We start from the raw sequence: 21,776 nt of genomic DNA, 5'->3' as shown, positions 1-21,776 counted from the left end.
AGCTCGAGGAGAGCCGTTTCTAGTGCGTTTAAGGCTGCTGTGCGACAGACGGCGGCGGAGGACCCCGGGACCGCGCACGGCCACCAGCAGCGACGGGGAGCTGTGGCCCCGCGCCCCGCACCAGAGCCGACTCGGTGCACCCCGCTTCTGGGCTGCCCTGGCCCCTCCTGGGGCTGCCAATCAGGAGACTGGGCGTTTAGCTGTATGTTTAGGAGTTGGAAATAAACTAATAAAAATCAGTATCTACTTTTTCTCTCTAGTGCCTAGAGTTAGAAGAGTATTTTCATGCGATGTGGAAATGTATCTGAGCCGTCCCAGAAGGCCTGGGTCATGACGTCTGTGCCAGAGCGCCGCTGAGGGACTGCGTGTTCTTCCGAGCGCCCCCGGACCAGTGTCCAACGGAGGTGGCCCTGCAATGTCAGGGCGCATGAGAGCCCCCGGGGGCAGCTGCTGTACTGCACATTCCTGGGCACGACCCTCCAGAGGCCGCGGAGCAGGTCAGAGGCGGAGCCCAGGGACGAGCAGTATTAACAAGCTCCCCAGACGGTTCGTGCGGCAGGTGACCAGGATTTTAAAACTGCTTAGTATGACCATCTTCCCGGCCCCTTGTCAATCCTTTGAACAAACAATGGCTGATTCCTACTGTCTCTAGATTTATTAAATTGAGTATTTGAAATAAAGGAGGCTGTCCCCTATCTAGATTTAAAAAAAAATCTCAATCACAGAAACAAGAATCTGAATCAATGTTTTCAAAGGAGAAAAAACTTTACAGGTTTACCTTGCGTCTGGAGATATATTCACTAAAGGCTTAAATGTTTCTTGTAAATAAAGCTCTGTTTTTATAGAAAGAAAATAGGCAAATTAGTAACACATTTGGTATTTGCAATTATTACGTAAACTACTCTTCAGTTTATAGATAACAATTAGAAGGATTAAAAACCAAATCAAATTAATGTACCGAACACTACTGTATAAATTATAGTTAGGACTACTTTAAACAACTTATAAACCGTTTTAGGATGTTGCCATTGTGGAAAAATTAAATATTTAAAAACAGCATTACAATAAATGTTACAAGAAGAAAACTCAAGCAGTTGGGTATAAAAAGCAGAACCAGCAGAGGTCACTAGAATGCTACCAAGTTATCACCCTCCAGAGACAAGCACTCATGAAATCCTTTAACTAATTTTTGTAGGTTTTAACAAACTTTGCTCTTTAAGCGTTATGTTTTATTTTACCAAGCTAACGCTCAGAATCTGTATCTTGGGGGATCTTTGTAATCTATAGAAATTCTTTCTAAAGATCCACTGTAACTAATTTGCCTTGCTGAGATTTCTCTCCAGAAAGCATTCAAGAGTATCCTGACATTACCGTTATTACCACCAAATACCACGTAATATCAGATTGTAAATATGCTTAAATCCTCGTCTAACATTACTTGTATAGTAGAATTTAGAGGAAGTCTCTCTCTTGGCGTTAAGGTACATATTCATAATAGGCAGTGCTAAGATACAGATTTCATGTTAACTGAGTTTGGTTTGACTTGATAAAAGCCGTTACAAATCAAGTATCTCATTCAACGGAACTTACAGGTCAGAGGGAGTTAGAAGGGCCCCTGGCCCTCAAGAGACTCCAATGGACCCTCAGATTCTGCAGCTGCTACTCACAAAGGTTACTTATCCTTCCAAGCAGACTTTCAATAATTAACATTTTACTGTCTACAGGTCCCTCTGTGTCTATGTGGGCTTTTCTCCGAGACCCCCTACGAAACCCCTCTCGGTGCTGGTCAGACGGCCTTCCTCACTGATTCCCACCCATCCAATCCAGCAGGATGGGTCAAAGAACAGTCACACCGTCATAGAATGAGAATTTAAAAAACAGCTCCATTTTAGAAAAGATACTGTGATTTTAGAGGGTTATTTTGTCATGTGATTTACCAAAATCTTCCAGTTCAAGGTTCATTTGTTCTATGTATGTCCATAATTTGTAAAGAAATAATTATTAAATGTAAGAATAGATCTTTGCTTTTGGTAGCGGTAGGAGGCGTTCCCCTGGTGCATTTTCTAGATAGAGGTAAGTCTGTGGGCAAGGCCAGCCACACTCAGAAGTGAGTGGTGACTCTGCTGGGGGCAGCGGCTGGGGCCTGAGTGAGTGCATTCGTCCTTGTGTCCCAGCCTTAGTATACAGACTCGCTGTAGGTTCTCCACAAATGTCCATTCAACAGAGTGGATCATATTTATAACATAGGGTTCACCACTGAGATTAAGACAGACATGTTTTAATGATGTAGTTCATTAAACAGAGAGAGAAAGATCCATTAAGTTAAGACATAGTTTTACGGGGCGCCTGGGTGGCTCAGTGGTTTAAGCCGCTGCCTTCGGCTCAGGTCATGATCTCAGGGTCCTGGGATCGAGTCCCGCATCGGGCTCTCTGCTCAGCAGGGAGCCTGCTTCCCTCTCTCTCTCTCTGCCTGCCTCTCTGCCTACTTGTGATCTCTCTCTGTCAAATAAATAAATAAAATCTTTAAAAAAAAAAAAAAAGACATAGTTTTACACACTAGGCAGAACATTTTTCCTGATATTAAAAGATTAATACCCAATTGTGCTTACCCCTCCATGTTTCGATCTTATGTTCCTCTAATTCATAAATCTGTACCTGCAAATAAGAAAACTTATTTACGAATGTTAACATATATAAGACAAGAAAAGTTACTTCATAACCAATGCAGAGTCCCATAATTCACCAGGTGGAAACAATCAAGATAATTCAAAATACTAGAAATACAACAAACATAAAATGTTCTACATTTCTTTGACGGTAAGTGCCTTCTAAATTTAAAACATAATATGGGTGTCTGGCTGGCTCAGTCAGAGGAGTGTGCGACTCGAGCCCACAATGGGTGTAGAGATTACTTAAAAAATAAACTAGTTAAAATATTTTCATTAATTGAACATGAAAATTTCTGATACACTTAAATTTTTAAACATATATGGACATATAGACCCATTCCTTTTTTTTAAGGATACAGGAAATTTTTAGCAACTCTAGTTTAAAAAGGACAAATGGTTAAATTGTGCTAAGGAGACATCACAACCAACACCAGAAATACAAACAATTATAAGAGAATATTATGAGCAAGTAATATGCCAACAAATTAGATAATCTGGAAGAAATGGATATATTCCTGGAAACATATAAACTACCAAAACTGAAACAGGAAGAAAGAGAAAACCCGAAGAGACCCGTAACCAGCAACGAAACTGAATCAGTAATTAAAAACCTTCCAACAAATAAGAGTCCAGGCCCAGGCCTCCCAGGGGTTCATTCAAGAAGAATTAATACCTGTTCTTCTGAAACTGTTTCATAAAACAGAAATGGAAGGGAACCTTCCAAACTCATTCTATGAGGCCAGCATTACCTTGATCCCCAAACCAAAGACCCCACTAAAAAGGAGAGTCACAGTCCAATATCCCTAATGAACACGGATACAAAAATTCTTACCAAGATACTAGTCAATAGGATCCAACAGTACATTGAAAGGATTATTCACCACGACCAGGTGGGATTTATTCCCGAGCTGCAAGGCTGGTTCGACATCTGCAAATCAATCAGTGTGACACACCACATTAACAAAGGAAGGATGAGAACCATATGATCCTCTCACTAGAAGTCTCCACTAGAAGTCCTTGCCTCGGCAATCAGACAACAGGAAGAAATAAAAGGCATCTAAATTGGCAAAGGAGAAATCAAACTTATACTCTTCTCAGATGATATGATACTCTACGTAGAAAACCCAAAAGACTCGGCCAAAAAACTGCTAGAACTGGTACAGGAATTCAGCAGAGTTGCAGGATATAAAATCAATGCACAGAAGTCAGCTGCATGTCTACACCAACAACGGAGCACCAGCAAGAGAAACCAAGGAACTGATCCCATTTACAACTGCTCCAAAAACCAGAAGATGCCTGGGAAAACCTAACCAGAGAGGTAAACCCAACAGAGTGGATCACTGAAAAGCAGAACGCTCTGTTCTGAAAAACTGAACACTTACGAAAGAAACTGAGGAAGACATAAAGAAATGGAAAAACATTCCATGCTCACGGACGGGAAGAACAACTATTGTTAAAATGTCTGTGCTACCCGAAGCAGTCTACATCCAGGGCAATCCCTGTCAGAGTACCATCAGCATTTTTCACACAGCTGGAACAAAAAGCCCTAAAATTTGTATGGAACCACAAAAGACCCCAAATAGCTAAAGGAACAGTGGGGGGGGAAAAAAAAACACCAGGAAAAAAGAAAAAAAAAAACACCACACACCAAAAAACCCACCCAGAACTGGAGGCATCACAATTCCAGGCTTTAAGCCATATTACAAAGCTGTCATCATCAAGACAGTATGGTTCTGGCACAAAAACAGACACATAGATCAATGGAACAGAATAGAGATTCCAGAAATGGACCCTCAACTCTATGGTCAACTAATCTTTGACAAAGGAGGAAAGAATGCCCAGTGGAAAAAAGTCTCTTCAACAAGTGATGGTCAGAAAATTGGACAGTCACATGCAGAAGAATGAAACTGGACCACTTCCTTACACCACACACAAAAATAAAATGGATGAAAGACCTTAATATGAGAGAGGAATCCATCAAAATCTTAGAGGAGAACACAGGCAGCAACTTCTGTGACCTCGGCTGTAGCAACTTCTTGCCAGACACATCTCCAAAGACAAGGGAAACAAAAGCGAGAATAAACTATTGGGACTTCAAGATAAAAAGCTCTTGCACAGCAAAGGAAACTGTCAACAAAACTAAAAGCAACCTAGAAGTGGAAGAAGATATTTGCAAATGCCTTATCAGATGAAAGGCTAGTATCCAAAATCTATAAAGAACTTATCAAACTCAACACCCAGAAAACAAAAAAATTTAGCCAAGAAATGGGCAGAAGACATGAACAGATATTTCTCCAAAGAAGACATACAGACACAGGAAAAGGGCTCAACATCACTTGGCATCAGGGAAATACAAGTAAAAAACAAAAACAAAACCCACCTCACACAGTCAGAATGGCAAAAATTAACAAGTCAGGAAATGACAGATGCTGGCGAGGATGCAGAGAAAGGGGAACCCTCCTACACTGTTGGTGGGAAGCTGGTGCAGCCACTCTGGAAAACAGCATGGAGGTGCCCCAAAAAGTTAAAAATAGAGCTACCCTACGACCCAGAAATTGCGCTACTGGGTATTTAACCAAAGGATACGAACATAGTGATCCGAAGGGGCACGTGCCCCCCAGCGTTCTAGCAGCCATGTCCACAATAGCCAAACTGTGGAAGGAGCCGAGATGTCCATCGACAGACGAATGGATAAAGAAGATGTGGTATGTGCGTATACACACACACAGACGCACACGGAATACATACACACAATGGAGTATTACTCAGCCACTAAAAAGAATTAAATCTTGCCGTTTGCATTGATGTGGATGGAATTAGAGGGTATTCTGCTAAGCAAAGTAAGTCCAAGAAAGACAAATAGCGTATGATTTCACTCACGCAGAATTTCAGAAACAAAATAGATGAACACAGGGGAAGGGAAGGAAGGATAAAAGAAGATAGACAGGGAGGCAAACCACCCTTAACTCTAGAACAAACTGAGGGCTGCTGGAGGGGAGGTGGGTGGGGCAGGCTGGGGTGACGGGTGACGGGCGTGAAGGGGGGCACGTGAGGGAACGAGCACGGGGTGTGATCTGCAACTGACGAGTCACTGACTTCTACCCCTGAACACTAACACAATATATGTAAACGAAATTGAACTTAATAAGGAATAAAAAAAGTTCCATTTCCATTTTGTGGAAAATCAGCCATAGAAAATTTTACGAAGACCCTACAAAATCTTTCAAGGGCAAGCTCCCCATCTCCGTGAAAATTCCATAGGAATAAGGTTGGGAAGTAAGACTGGCGATCTCGAGGGAAGAACGAGCACACACAAGATCAACGGCACTGAAGCCGGAAAGCCGAACGCAGGGGCAGAGACCTGGGGGACCGTGTCCAGTGGCCTATACACATGCAACTGAAGTCCCAGGGGAGGAAGGACGAGACAGAAAAAAATACCTAAAGAAACAGCCATCAAAAACTTCCCAGATTAGGTGAAAAGCCAACCTAGAGGATCATGGGAACGCAGCCTAGCTGGGCAGGAGCCACACAAGGAAAAGTGGACACAGGCGCGGGGCCGCCAGTGCTGACACCGGGGGGAAGAGACGGCTTGGAAGCAGAAGGAAACGCGGACTCCCCAGAGGACAGAAGGTAAACGCTTCTGCTGGCTTCTGACCCCAAGCCCTGGGAGGCCAGAAGACAATGAAATGACATCTTCAAAGCGTTAAGAACAACCGTCAACTCCTCTTCTGTAAGACAGGGGAAGTGTTCTCCGGGCACAAGGATGACCTCAGGACACTGCGACACGAACAAGAACCACGGTGGAGTGTCACAACAGAACCGACGGCGCAACGGGGACGGGGGCGCACACATGGCTGACGGCGCCTCCGCACAGAAACTACAGATGCTGTGTCTTTTTCGTCTGCATTTTGTTGAAACCAAAAATAAGGGCAGATTAAATGGCGCTAAGTCATGTAGACAACAGATCGTGTTCAGTGGCCGCAGGTGCTGGAATTCACAGCGCAAGTGCAACGGCAGGGTCCCGTGAGCACGGCAGCACCGGCCGAGCTCCGCCAGCCATGGCGGCGGGACGGGCCGCCCTAGTTCCCGGCTGCAGACAACTAGAAAATGGGAAAAATGTGTGCAGGGACGGTTCTCAGACACTGGGCTATTGGCACCCCTGGGAGAAGGCCTGCAAACACACTGAGCCCCACGCTCACAGCTCTCTCTAGATGTGACCCAGCCAGGATGCCACACTCCCGCTGAGTTAGGGAGACAGAAACCAAAGTCTGGGGCGGACAGGGCCAGGGGGAATCTGCGGCCAGAAACCCAAACAGGAGGAGCTGTCCAGGACGAGAAGAGAAGGCGGTGCTAGGATCTCCTAGAGTTGTTTTTTTTTTTTTTAAGATTTTATTTATTTATTTGACGGAGATTAAGAGAGCATAAGCAAAGGGAGGGGCAGGCAGAGAGAGAGGAGGAAGCAGACTCCCTGCTGAGCCGAGAGCCCGATGTGGGGCTCGATGCCAGGACCCCGGGATCATGATCTGAGCCGAAGGCAGACGCTAAACCGACTGAGCCACCCAGGCGCCCCTCCTAGAGTTTCTCACTGGAAACGAAGCGGGGCGTGCCCGGGGTGAAAGGACACCAGGCCAGGCCGAGACCCACAACGGAAGCCACTGTGTCCCGTGGAATGGCAAGTCCTCGCTAAACCACCAGGGAACTCCAGGGAGCTCCCGGAAGTAAAAGGACTAAACCAGTCAAAGACGAACACTCTTAACGAAGCTTAAAACCCGCCCCTGACAAAAGCATTTGAAAAGCTGTGCTGCATCATCGTCCTCGGGGGAAACGTGAATCGGAACCACAATGGGATGCCACCCACACTTGTCAGAAGAGCTGGCCTCAAAAAGACAAGAGACAGTAAGTGCTGGCGAGCATGTGCAGCAAAGGGGACCCTTGTGTACTGTCGCGAGAAGGCAAGCTGGTGCAGGCACCGTAGCAAACAGTATGGACCTTCCTCAAAACGTGAAAACTAGAGCTACCATAGGGTCCAGTAATTTCACTGTGTATTTTTTCCTTAAGGTTTTATTTACTTATCTGAGAGAGAGAGGGAGAGAGAATGAACACAAGAGGTGGGAGGGCCAGAGGGAGAAGACTCCCTGCCGAGCGGGGAGCACAATGTGGGACTTGATCCTGAGACTCCAGGATCATGACCCGAGTCGAAGGCAGTTGCTTAATCAACTGAGTCACCCAGGCGCCCACTCTGGGAAAAAAAGCCCTGCAAATACTAATTTGAAAAGATATATGTACCCCTATGCTCGGTGCAGCAGGGCTCATAACAGCCGAGATAAGGAAGCAGCCAAGTGTCCACTGATAGATGAACGAACACACACACACACACACACACACACACACGTGTGTGTGCGCGAGTATTACTCAGTCATAAAAAGGAATGGAATCTTGCCATTTAAATGTGGCAACATGGAGGGACCTAGAGGGACTTAGGCCAAGGGAACTAAGTCAGACAGAGAAAGACAAATACTATATGGTTTCACTTACATGCAGAATCTAAAGAACAAACGAGTAACTAACAGGCTCACAGGTATCAGTGATACCTATGACTAACAGACTCATAGAGATCAAACTGGTGGTCCCCAGAGGGTAAGGGAGTGAAGAGAGAAGAGAACAGGTAAAGAGGACCAAGAGGTACAGACTTCTAGTTACAGAATAAATAAGTCACAGGGATATAGTCAATAAAACTGTAACCAGCTTCTAAGGGGACAGAAGGTAACTAGACCAATTGTGCTTCATCCGTTGGTAATGTATGTAAATACTGATTCACTGTGTTGTACACCTGAAACTAATATAATATTGTATGTCAGTTATAAATAAAAAAAACCTTTGGGCTGCATATTTAGACAATTGCTTTTATAGAAATTTTGATTTAATTAGCTACTGCTAAGAGTTTTATTTTTTTAAGACTTATTTATTTTAGAGAGTGAGTGTGTTTGCAAGGGTGAGGAGCAACAGAGGGAGAGAGGGTCTCACGCAGGCTCCCCAGGGAGCGCAGAGCCCCACGTGGGCTGAATCCCACAACCCTGAGATCATGAGCTGAAACCAAGAGTCGGACACTTCACTGACTGAGCCACCCAGGTGCCCCTTGCTGAGATCTTTAACGGGGGCTTAGCTGTATTTTATCAAAATATATCCAGTTAACAGTCATACTTGTGATTTTGCTAGTTCAAAAGCAGACATATGACCATTCTAAAGAAAACCAATATTTACCTGCGTTGGTGCTATTTAAGAAACCAGATTCCTCATGTGAAATAAATATGGGATACTTATAAAATCGTTGGTCAAAGTTAATTCTGAGAGTATCTTTTATGTTTTTACTTTTCTCATTTTACATAGGAAATTAATTATTGGGCAATATTAGCTATTACATGTAAAACGAGTATTAGATTGTCTTTTACCTTTCAGATACCCAAAAGAGCATGAAAGAAAAAAATTATGCAGTTCTGTCCTTGCCCACCCTTGTCGAACACCCCCCCCCCAACAAAAACCAAAACCAAAAACCAAACAAGCTGGTAGAATCACAAAAATCACAGTGTTCGATAAAAGGCCTTATGTGGTTCTCAAACTATGCTCTTAGAAAACAGCTGGACAAGGAACCAGGGACCTGGGAGTTCTCCCACTAAAATTAGCCAGCGGCAGTCTTTTCGTAATTGGCAGAAAAATATCAAAACTGAATTTCTCTAATTTTAAGTTTTCCTTCTTTAAGACCACAGAGTACATACAGTTCTTGGGAAACAGTTTAGGGGGTAACTGCATGAGGCCGCAGTCCTGGAGGGGTGTGGGGCGGGGTTGCCTTTGTTTGCGGGTCCACGCAGTCACAATACCGCAACACACCCACAGCGCATCCAAGATCGTAAATTCAGTGACTGATGTACGCTGATGTGTCCTGCGTGCTATAGATTACGTATTTGTACGAATCAACTCCCAGCACCCCCCACCGCCAACATACACAGAAATACACCGCTCCAATGACCCATGTAAGGATTTCGGGCACTTACCATGGGTGACTTATAGTATCTGTGTAGTATATTTATGAAATCTGTAATTGTTAGCATTCCTGGAACAAAGAATGATACGTTAAATATAAAACTATGAACAATTTCATAGGATCAGCAAGCCTGGAATCTTTTCTAGAAAAGCTCCTAAAACACACTTTAAACGTATCAAGCACAGTTTAATATATTCTGTTATTTAGGACTATTAGCCTGTTAATTATCTAGAACAAATGGAGATAAATTTAGCTGAAATCAAACCTGACTGTAAGTACAATGGACTCAGCCATGGTATTTTGCAATTCAGTGGTGGGGAACTGATTAATACAAAACCTCACAGGAGACTTGCAGTGACATGTAAATAATTTAAAATACTTTAAGGTAAGGTAAGGTAAGGTATTCCAAAAGCTTTAGACACAGGACACTTCCGGGGGCATGTGGATTGTTTCCCGAGCAGCATTCTCCAAATGATGGTTCTTTAAGTACTGATTTAGTGCCCACTTATTAAGTGTCTACTGTGTGCCAGATGCCAAGACTACAAAGATGAAGAAGACATGAAACTTTTCTTTGAGGGGATTGTCCCCTAGAGCGGGAGGCAGGCGCACCGACGGCATTAAACCAGAGAGACGGACACTAGCAGAGACGACATCTGCCGTCTACCATGACCTGCACGGCGGGAAATTCTCCAGCTCAGACACCGAGTTACAGAACATTTCCGATAGGATAGCAGTGATTTAGGACAGGCATCGATCCTGTCTGTGTCATTTCATGCACGCGGTCCACGAGGGTCTGCCACAGGAGCGGGGACTACCCACTGTCACGTACACGTGAGCAAAGGCAGCCCGAGGTCAGGAGTCTGAGCACAGTGTCCCCCGTTCCCTGGCCCCACAGGAACTGCCAAAGGCACAGAAGCTCCTTCGGGGAGCCAGGGAGGTAATGAACCAAAAGAAACTGGATAAATAAATAAATATGGCAAAGAGACTCCGTGGGAGCACGTAGGTGTTCTGAATTTGCTAGCGGCCCCACCTTCCCCGGACGTAAAAGCCCAGAGTCCTTCAGCTTGGCAGAGTTTTCGAGACTGAATTCCAGGCCAGCACCTATTAGGGTACCTTGGGCTTTCTGCTCTTAGGCTCCCAGGCCCACACTGCTTACCTACAAAACTTTGTTTCTTACTCTCCCACAGTGGCGCTGCTCGAACACCATTGGCTACTAAGGCAAAGAAGGCCTTTTTCACCTAAAGACAAACAAGAGAAACAAAAACATACTTTAAAGTCCATACACCAGGGGGGAAATACCTTCAACCCTGATATCCAGCCAGATCTTACTGGTTATCTTCAACGTCAGTTTTATAAGTTTGAGAGGCTAAAAAGAGTTGAATTTATCCACACTGGCAAAAACGCTTTTGTATTCTATTTAAAGACTGGAGATTTTTTGCAATGGAAACAATGTAATTCACTTCAAAAATTCTTTTCATTGTATCTGAAGACTTGGTACACACAGAGACTTTATACAATTAAAACTGTATAAAAGAATTCAGCTTCCGTTTTATTTCTCCTATATGTGGCTATTAGTTCATTTCGAAAAGCTGAAGTTAAATGACCTGAAAAAAAAATCTGTTTCTCATATGTTTAGTAACAGAACGCGCAAGCATTCTTTCTCACTTCCCGGAGGCGGAGAAGAGCGTGAGGGAGGGAATATCCTTGCACTTGCACATGGTCTAGAGACAAACATCCAGCGTGCGCCTGGCCCTGTTCCGGGCGTGCACAGATGGCGTCCCAGGGACCCCACGGCACAGCCCGTCTGGGGACTGCACCAGGCACAGCAGGCACCGGGGGTGGGGGCGTGTGTGTGTGTGTGAGCAGCCCAAACTCAGTGCTGAAGATGACCCCCCACACGCCCAGAATACACGCAGGGAAAGTGGTTCCCCTTTATTAAGAACCGCAGAGATGGCCCAGGATCCTGGGATCGAGCCCCGCATCGGGCTCTCTGCTCAGCAGGGAGCCTGCTTCTCCCCTCTCTCTCTGCCTGCCTCTCTGCCTACTTGTGATCTCTGTCAAATTAAAAAAAAAAAAAAAAAAACAACCTAAAAAAATACATCTTTATTTAAAAAAAAAAAAAAGAACCGGAGAGATGAAGATCAAAGCAAGTTGGAAGTATCACCCAGAGCCGCTAGAGGCCAGCGTCGTTCGGTCACGGCAGCCACCTCAAGTGCTGCCGTGAAACCAGGTGGTACCATAAACCGGTAGAAAAATGCCCAAGCCACAGCGTATATCGGGAATCCCGAAAACATTCATGCTGTTTGCACGCTCGCTTTCTCTCTGTTGGATTATGTAGTCATCCTGAGGGTTAGGAGCAGGAATCAAAGATGGTCAGTCTGGCATTACTTCTAATATTCAAACCGGAAAAGTATCTTCCCCCAACAAAAGAAAATGTATTAAATACTGGATTACCAATGGGAAAAAAGTATCAAATAGTACAATTAGGAAGACCATGCTGAAGTAAAATATTATAAAGAAGGTTTATGAAAACATAGAAGGTCTATAAAAACATAGACTCTAAAATTATACACTATAATTATGTAAAATATGTGTTTAAATGAAAAAGTCAAAGAGAAATAAGCAAAAAATTAAGTGATATGAAGGGGCTGGGACAGTGACAGTGTTTCTTTGAAAAAATGTCAATGTGGCATTTTCTACGGAAGAAGGTTCTTCTCTCTCCCACTGTATGCCAGACCCCCGCTAACTTAATAATGAAAAGAAGTGAGAGAATTACAGGAGCCCAGAGCTTCCCATCAGGCTCAGGTTCCCAACCAGTTCAGCGTCGGTTTATGCCTTTATTATTACACACTTTGCCTCTGCTTGGCAGGAGTTACGTAGGAGCTCAGTTCCCCTATGTGAGTCCAGGGATGATGGGTGGGGAGGAAATCTCATTAATTGTTACATGTGGCCCAGGCCAGCCCAGCACTGTGTCCTGCAAAGTACAAGCCCATGGGGACCCCGCCTGTCTGCTGAATGAATGGCCCAGGATGGGAAGAGGCATAGGGCCACTCAGCCCTCTGGGCCCAGTCACGGGTGACGTGAGAGAGAAACAGCAACTCCGCGGCATCCAGAAATGGGTCAAATACTCTTTGAGCCACAGCATGTATCGAGAATCATAAAAACATTCGTGCTGCTCATGTAACTAACTGGCACCCGGGAATGGCGGGCCGATTTGTAAGGTCTGCTATTTGTACCCGGGTGGTGCTCTGGGAACCCTGACTGTGGTCCCAGAAAATATTATAAAAGAATATGGGGAGAAGTCACAGAAAAACAGATTTTAGGACACATTAAATATGAGCTGAGCTTGTTTTTCTAAACTGGCTGGAGCAGCAAGGGACGGGGAACCTTGTAACCGCAGCTTACTTACTGTCTTCTCCAAAAAAACGGATTTAGTGGAGAAAACCAATTTTAAAATAGTTTATCAAGATCACCCATGACACTCTAAGTGACCACAGCTGTTGAAAACCCATCCCAGAGGGCTGCGGGTCTGCCCACGATGAAGTGACTGCAGACGCCGGACAAAACCTGCAGGTCACCGAGAGCCCGGCGGGTGCCGCGCGAGAAGGTTCGAGAAGCTGCCGTTCCCCACAGAAGAGCAGCACGTGACTCGAGCGCTGCAGTCATTTTGGAACTTTTCTGTGGGGATTTTCAAGATCGTTTTCAAACAGGTGAATCTCAACAGAAAGCTGGAGTCCATCAAAAGGAATCAAATGCACCCCAGGCAGGTTAAAGCGACAAAACCACAGCTAAGCACACATCACAGACAAGATGCTAAGAGGCAAAAGCCAGGAGAAAATCGGTGAGCGAGAAAAGACACACGTATGTGCTGAAAGCAGCAACAACCCACCGACAGCCCAGCAGGCGTCCGTTTCAACTGTCAAGCGCGATGCCGGTTCTTCAGAAACGCACAGAACACGGTGCTTCCCAGAGCTCGTGTCCCTGACGGATCTGCACCCGAAAAGCTCTGAAACAGCCCTATTGGCTGTGAAGTGAGTATTTGAGTCTAATGGCTGGTGCAGACAGACCGACCGACAGAAGGACGCATGGCAGGTCCGCCCGGGGGACACCCAGGCCACGACAAGGACACCAGACGCTGACACGGCTTCCGTGAACTGCGCCGCAGCCGGGCGGGGGGAAACCCCCACCGGGGCAGCAGCCCGAGCGCCAAGAAAACGGCGAGAACTTAACGTGAGACAGCACCGTCGTGGCCACACAAAGCAGCAAACACTAAAGGGAAAAACTTGGAAGTCAAATACACCCGCTTCCCTGCGAGGGGAGGATCGCTGGACCCACTAGAAGCTTCTGTGCGCTCAGGTCCTTGGCCCTCCCTGCACCTCGGCATTCTGAGTGACAGAATGGGACAACAGGTAATGCTGTCACAGGGGACGGTGCGGACTGAGCGGGCCTGATGGGAAGACACGCGGCCCGGGTCGGCACAGAGAGCCCAAAGGAGTAAACACTTTGATTTCCCACCGCAGATGGATCCAGCCAGAAGCAGACAGAGACGGACTGTTTTAATCTCACCCACATGCACCGCGGACGCGTCCATACGTCACGGAGGGAGGCACAGTTCCGCCCTCCCAAGACCCAAGACGACACCAGGGAGTGGGCGAGACCCAGCCCTGGAGATGTGGAGCAGAGGGGTCGCAGGCCCTGTGCCGAGTGGCCCCCTGCGGCTTCCGGGGTCTGGCCGCGCCTCCTTGGCCATCTGGAAGCCTCTAAAACCCGGCTTTCTCCACACCACGAGCACGGCGTTGAAGAGCAACCGCAAACTCTACTTAGAAAACTGTTCCCCGTGACAGAAGTCGCAGGGTGTTACCAGTGACCAATGAATAGGACAAAAGGACGGCAGGCCCAATCTGATCGCAATCTGCAGGAAAAACTCTTGGGGGCTCTTGCGTACCTCTGAAAACTTTTCAGCTGACATGCGATTTGCTCAAAGTGTTTATCAGTTTTAAAATGTACCCCCCCTTTTTAAAAAATTTTACTTATTTATTTGACAGACAGAGATCGCAAGTAGGCAGAGGCAGGCAGAGAGGGAGGGAAGCAGGCTCTCCGCTGGGCAGAGAGCCCGATGCGGGGCTCGATCCCAGGGCCCTGAGATCATGACTTGAGCCGAAAGCAGAGGCTTAACCCACTGAGCCACCCAGGTGCCTCTAAAATGTACCTTTTAATAGGATTTTCAAACAACTGAATGTGATAATTAGATAAGGAAAGATGAAAAATAAACTTTAAATATAGAAATGATTTTTTTTAAAAACAGTAAGCCCTAAGAGATTCCACCTTCTCAGGACAAGTGGGACATCCGTGTTCCAAACAATGGGAATGTGGTTCCTTGGCCGCTTCATTGTTCTCCGCACAGTTTCACCTCGATTTTCAGTAACCGAGCTGATTGCGGGGCTTTTAAAATCAACACCGATGAACAGCTAAAGCTCTGGAAAACTATCTAATTTGGTTTCTTAGTGTTTACCTCGGAGCTTGCCCGGTGGCTTGAACACCACCAGAGGCCTCTCTCTCGTGCCCGCTGGCTCTCCCGGCAGCTGCGGGAGGAGGGGGCCGGCCTCTTAGGCGAGGGAGCCCAGACCTCCTGGCTCCTGCCCAGCTGACACTGAACTGGTCTTCCCTTTTTTTTTGTTTTTTCGGCACTTCTATGCCACAAAGTTCCTTCTACTTCAAGCGCACTTACCTTCAACTCTACCTATGAAAACCTGGTTGACCTTTAACTTCTAAGTCCACAACCTAAGCCACCCCATCAGTCCAGTCAAGGTTGGCACTCCTTCCCTCTCCTCCCACAGGGCCTCATTCAGCCCCTTTCTGTTACTTCTGCAGTTTCCCTGTGTCTCCTCAGGCTTAAAAATGGCAGAGCAGACACACTTCCGACACGTTTTCCTCCTGAAAAGCTCTCCCCAAACTTCAGGGACTAGAAGCTGGAAATGGGATGAACCAGGAGGTCTGCGGGCAGAAAGCAGATGGAGGGAGGTTAATGAGTGACAGAGCCTTGCTGGGGAGGGGTGGGGTGGGGAGAGGAGACCAACCTCTCCCTGCAGCGGAAGACCCAGGACTGGAGGCCCTGGCGGGGGTGGGGATGGGGCGAGAGGGGAACAGGAAGCCTGGTTTAGATCGGGGAATGGCCATGGCCACCCGCCACCGCCACCACCGAGGATCATTTTCTGGAGAACCCGCCCTGCAGATACGACGCACAGATATGAGCAGTGAAACCGACCAGTGACTCTGGGCAAGAACCCCCCCCTCCCCCCGCCATCCATCCATGTCCCTGCCGGGTGCCCTTCGGTCCCAACAGGCAGCCCAGACTCACAGCCGCTTGAGGAGACCTAGAGCGGGAAGCCACAGACGCTCCCATTGTGGGCACATCTTCCCCGGAGGGAAACGGAAACAAAACTTCCCAGGGGTAGAACCAAGGCAGAGAGAAAAAGAGGCAGGACAAGAATATTAAAGGATGATTCAGGGAGCCCAAGACCTGCAAACCGAAGTCTCAGAGAAAAGAACGGGAGGAAGAAAATTACCGAAGACGCGCACGCCTGGTTCCAACACCGCACTGTGGGCCCAGCACGAGGAACACAAAGACTACAAGGAGGCCCGTTAGGCTGGAATTCTGGAGCACCAGAGAGAAAGGGAAAATCCCAACATTTTTAGAGGCAAAAACTCATATAAAGATGACACAACCCATTTCTCTTTAATACTTGCATCCAAAAGCAGTAGAAGGATGCTTTCAAATTTCTAAATAAAGTTGATTTTCGTTATGGAATGCTATACCCAGCAGTCTATACAGTGAGTCTGAAAGATACAGATACTTAAAATTTCACAGGATGACCTCCGGGCATCTGTCCATGGGAAGCGCTGGGGTTGAGTGTGACCCCGCAGCAGTCGTATACGGGAGCCCTCACTCCCTGTATTGACGGTGCCAGGAGGCAGGGCCTTTCGGAGGGACTGAGTTTAGATGAGGTCACGTGGGTGGGGACCCCACGATGGGCTTAGTGGCAGAGCTCTGCCCTGTGAGGACGGGGAGAAGGCAGCAGTCTGCCAGCCAGGAAGGGAGCCCTCCTGGGGGAACTTCAGTGACCACCATCTCCATCGTGGACCTACAGCCTCCCCAGCTGCGAGCAGTCGGGCCCTGCCGCTGGAGCCCCCGGGCTGGGCCGGTATGTGACGGCAGCCCAAGTGGGCTAAGACAGAAGCTACGGAAGAATGTGGTCCACCCTGCAAAAGAGAATAAACCAAAGAAGCAGAAAGCATGTGTTCAAAAGTCAGGGGCTGCAATGGAGGAGGAGGAGGTACTCCGGGCCTCGGGAGACAGGGATGAGCAGGACGGGGAGTGACAGCCAGAGCAGGAAGACCAAGGACCTAGAGGGAGTGGCTCCACGGGGAGCTGAAGACATGTCCGAACAGGTCTGACCACACAGAAAATTCCATCAAGAAGTCAGAAGGTGTGGAAAGGTGTAGATGGTCAAACTAAAAAGAGGAGAGTTCTAAAGTCGGGAATAACACTGAACGGTACAAAGAAACGTGAGCGTAATTAGTTTCCACTGGGCTCGGCGGAGTGATTAAAACTGACACAGTCCGAATAATGACACCTCGTCGGGACGGAATTCACCGCCCCTTGAGACCTGGTTACGCTGGGAAGATGAGGGCAGGGAGGAGGCCACATTAAGGAGCAGGACCCCCCATCCACCGGGCCCGGAAGTAAAACATGTCTCAAGTCAGGGAAGCGACGTCATGTGGCCGTCCGGTCTAGACTGTGTGGCTGAACTGGTTGTTTCTGGGCAGCCATGATAAGGGTGTGACAAGAGGGACAGAGGCTGTGTTTGACTGTAAGCTTTTCATGCTGCTCGATGCGTAAAACCGCTCCTGTCTCCTTCTTTGAAAACCCACACACGGGTCCCCAGTGTGCTCCCGTGGGGGTCAGCCCGCGCCCTCCCCAGGTAGCGCAGGCTTGCGGAGGGCAGGGCCACGGCATCTTCGTCCCCCCACTCTTAGCACAGCGCTCGGCCCCCAGTTTTGTTCTTTTCTGGACACTCACATGCCATCCTGTCCCTCGTTCTGCACACCGTCTACTTACTCACGGGTCCTGAAAACAGGTTAGCTTGTTAAGGAATCTTTCTGTATGTTATTCTTGGCTATCTCCGGGTTCAAGTCCTGTGCGAAGCAGATGATGCCATCAAAGTCGGCACTACAGAAGTCACCGTCCTAGACACCGTGAGCCGAGCGTACAAGAACTCTCTTTCTCAGCTTGGGCTCCCCAGCAGGCAGAGCCTGGCCTGACGTCCTTTACTGGGAACGTGACCCGAGGAGCAGGTGCGCGGGACGGGCGTGAAACGGGCCCCAGATGAGCACGTGTGCCGATGGGCGGCTGACCCGGTCACAAGCACGGGCAGACTGACTCGGTCTTGCTGGCGTCTTCTGCGGACTGTCCACTCTGAGGGTGCAAGGTGGAGGCGTCTCTCCCCTGGCGTCTGTCCCCCACTGGTTAAGGAGATGGGGGTATGCTGGTAGGCCTGGGCTGAGGTGCCACCCCGTGGTACCTGTGTGACTTGAGAGGTGGCCGGAGTCACAGGTGACGTAAGTGGATTTTAAAAGGACGCAGCTGGACACGGTGCTCCGGGCTGAGATGTCATCAACGTCCTTCTGAGGCCCAGACCGAGCCATGAACTCACTCACCGAGCAGACAGCCCGCACTCCCGCACCCGCTCCGTCAGCTGTCTAGCTGAAACCGAGACATGCCTGTCCTGTTTTACCTCCGCTGTGGAAGTAAGAAAGGAAATCCGGCTCGACTTCTGTGACTTTTTTTGTCAATTCGTGGTAGGTTCCCAGAGACGACTTTTTCTTTGACTTTCGCTAATCATTCATTCACACATCTTACCTGGGACGGGCACCACATTCCACACCCGCGGGATTTTTTTTTTTCTTTTTTTCTTTTTTGAATCTGTTTTCTTTCATCTCTAGCCTGGGGCCCAGAACGCTTTTCACCATTTCTGTGATATCACTAGCAGATTGGCGATCTGCTTTCTAAGTCCCTTTATTACACTGGAATGTGATTCATCTGGGTCAGAAAGCAAACTGGTTCCGTGGTGCCCGCCCAGAATCTCTCCACCCAGAATCTCTCCACCCATCTCAGGCTTCAGCTTCCTCTAATCACCATCTACCGGACTTTTTCCACTTTCACTTCCATCATTTTCCCTGATAGGGAAGAAGTACAAAAAAATTTGAGGAGGTTTTTTCTTTATTTGCACCTGCAGCGTGGATCCCTCTCATTCCTTCTTGCTTTTACTTATTTTTACTTATTTTTCTGAGGGTGGGTGGAGGGGCACAGGGAGAGGGACCGAGAGAATCTTAGCAGGCTAAATGCGCAGAGTCCTAAGCAGGGCTCGATCTCAGGACCAGAACGGAAATCAAGGGTCGGTCACTTAACCCATGGGGCCACCCAGGCGCAGCGCCCCCCTTGCTTTTTTTTTTTTTTAAAGATTTTATTTATTTATTTGACAGACAGAGATCACAAGTAGGCAGAGAGGCAGGCAGAGAGAGAGGAGAATGCAGGCTCCCTGCTATGCAGGGAGCCCGATGCGGGGCTCGATCCCAGGACCCTGAGATCATGACCTGAGCCGAAGGCAGAGGCTTAACCCACTGAGCCACCCAGGCGCCCCCCCCCCCTTGCTTTTAAAATAAACAAGCCCTGCACCCTCTCCGCTTGTGGACCTCAATTCGAGTCCCCACTTACGCCCACCCTGGGCAGCCCCTCCTGCTCTTGCCCCCGCCCCCACCCCGCAGCCTGCTTTAATGCTACGCTCTTATTTTCTGCGTCTTCTAAGGACTTGGGCTTAGCACACAGCCACTTACTCGGCCGCCTGCCCACTTTCCCTCCATTTGCTCTCACATTTTATTAATAGTCATACTGGCTGAAATAGCTGAGCAACAAAATACAGTCGCAACGGGTCCTAACGGAAGAGCACACGTGTGTTCACATGTCTGCGCTGACACGAATGAAGGTACGGTAAGGACGGAAGGGGACCGCGTCCCCGCACAGGCGCCCCACCCAACCCCGGAGCGACTGTGCTCTCGGCCGCCGCAGCCCCGCACACGTCACGGGCTGTGCCCAGTGACTTCGAGGACGACAGCACAGACGTGGAGAAACCTGAAGACAACCGGGCTGCCGGGTGACCCGTGTTACAGTCCACAGAGCTAAGACCTGCTAAGGGTACGCACGCTTGGTGGGACGGGATGAAAGGGCACCTCACCTCCGTGGCCTGCCTTCTAAAACCCATAATCCCAGTCGGAGGGTGAGAAAAACAGCAGGTAAATCCCAACAGCGGGGTCTCCTACAGAACACCTGCCCAGTGCTCGCGAGAGCCGGTAAGGCCACAGGAGCGAGGGAAGTCCGAAACACTGGCACAGCCCAGAGGGGGCCCAGGAGATGCGGTGACCCAATGTCACGGGAGAGCCTAGGTGGGCTCCGCAGACAGCAAAATGACATCAGGTAAACAGTAAATCTGAACGAACTTGGGCTTTCGGTGACCATCATGAGTCAGTACTGGTTTGTGAACTGTGACAAGTGTTTGCCACCCTGATGGGAGATGGCAGGAACGGGGGAACCGGGGCCTGGGGTGCCTGGGAAGTCCAGACACACTTCACAGCTTCTCTATAAATCTAAAACTACTCCAGAATAAACATTAGAAATAGTTCTGTTGGTAGAGAATTGCTAAAAAGTCATATTGCCGTTGTGAGGGAATTCTTAATGCTCCCCTCCCGCACCTCAGTCTGGGGAAGTTTATTTATTTCTGAGCCTCTCATCACTCCTGACGTGTCACCATTTAGAATCCGAGAGCACGAAATCCGATCTTTCTCTGAGCGACCAGGCTTCTCTGGAAGGGCTGAGACGCGTCCTCCTTCTCCCCTGGGCCATGTAAGAAGCGGCTGTCTCTTGGCCCCAGACCGGAAAGGCCTGGCCTGTGACTGTCTCTGGACCAGCCGTGAATTACTGTCAACTCGATCGCGTGGTGACTGACTGTGGTGATTCTTCCTGCCGTGGCATCCTGGGGGACCTGCCACGGCTGCCCAGACGCATGCTTTCTCGCCACAGCATCCCAGGAGGAGCCCAGCAGCAGTCTGCTTGTACCTGGCACGGACCCCCCAACGTGCCTGGCGGCTATGCTGCCCGCCTGCCCTCTGCCTTCGAGCATCTGCAGGGACGTGCATCCTTCCGGCGTCTGCGTGCCACCCGGGTCCACCGCGCCAAGGACAGAAGCAACACTGCAGACAACGCCCCCGTGGGCCGTAAGGAAATCAGAGGGTGAGTCGCAGGGTGAGGGGATGCTGGGGCACTCGCAGCCCCTGCGAGGGAAGTTCAGGTCGTTGCTCCGCGCACACCCGCCAGGCACACATAGCGGGGGGAGCTCTTTTGGAAGCAACAGGCACCACGAAGCGGCTATGTTGACACGTTCACTGAGTGGCCCATAAATGCTGTTCTCAGGGTGACCAGAGCAAGGGAAGGCCTGGCAACAGGTCCAGGCTCCTCGTCCACACCGGCCTGTCACCTGCAGCGTCCACACGAGGGATCCTGTACGAAGCCCCATCAGGCCCCAGCACGAGACCCCGAGGGCACACGTCTGGGGCTGCGAAGAGCAGCAGGAAACCACGCCGCCTTCTTCTGTGGACAGGTCCCGTCCCTCTGAGAAGCAACTCCCGGCTTGCTCCCGGGCCTGGGACAGACGGAACGACGGACCGTGAGCTGCTGAGCGGCCTGCGCTCCCACAGAGAACGGGCTCCACTGACCGTCGAGCGGCACGGCCGGCGGTCAGCAAGTGGCAGCGGCGTGTCAGGGACAGAGCTGCCTCCTCTGGCTCATTCCGCGACCAAGGGCTGGGGGTGCTCCCCACGGACCGCTGCCATGAGGGAAAACCTGGCTGGCTCTACAGACCGGCCGGCCCCGGGTGGGGGCACAGCTGCGCCCGTCCTGCTCCACATGGAGCGGCCCCAGGACTCCACGTGGGCAGCACTGCCCGTGGGCAGGACCC

General features: G+C 49.0%; 1 protein-coding gene across 10 annotated transcripts in view; it reads right to left on the bottom strand.

The window, feature by feature from the left end:
- The window catches only part of PRKAG2 (protein kinase AMP-activated non-catalytic subunit gamma 2), a 248,359-nt gene that overhangs the window by 14,799 nt on the left and 211,784 nt on the right, over window positions 1–21,776 (bottom strand). For all 10 annotated transcript variants that reach the window (XM_046020199.1, XM_046020200.1, XM_046020202.1 and 7 more), the window contains 4 exons: window positions 10,865–10,946; window positions 9,719–9,777; window positions 2,610–2,655; window positions 779–833 (listed from right to left, as the gene is read on the bottom strand). In XM_046020199.1, the coding sequence (XP_045876155.1) occupies window positions 779–833; window positions 2,610–2,655; window positions 9,719–9,777; window positions 10,865–10,946 (242 nt within the window). The remainder of the gene's footprint in view (window positions 1–778; window positions 834–2,609; window positions 2,656–9,718; window positions 9,778–10,864; window positions 10,947–21,776) is intronic.

The sequence above is a fragment of the Meles meles genome, chromosome 10 (assembly GCF_922984935.1).
Source record: "Meles meles chromosome 10, mMelMel3.1 paternal haplotype, whole genome shotgun sequence".
In the NCBI taxonomy this organism is placed as follows: Eukaryota; Metazoa; Chordata; class Mammalia; order Carnivora; family Mustelidae; genus Meles; species Meles meles.
The sequence above is the reverse complement of the archived record's forward strand: the minus strand, read 5'-3'. Positions and strand labels throughout refer to the sequence as shown.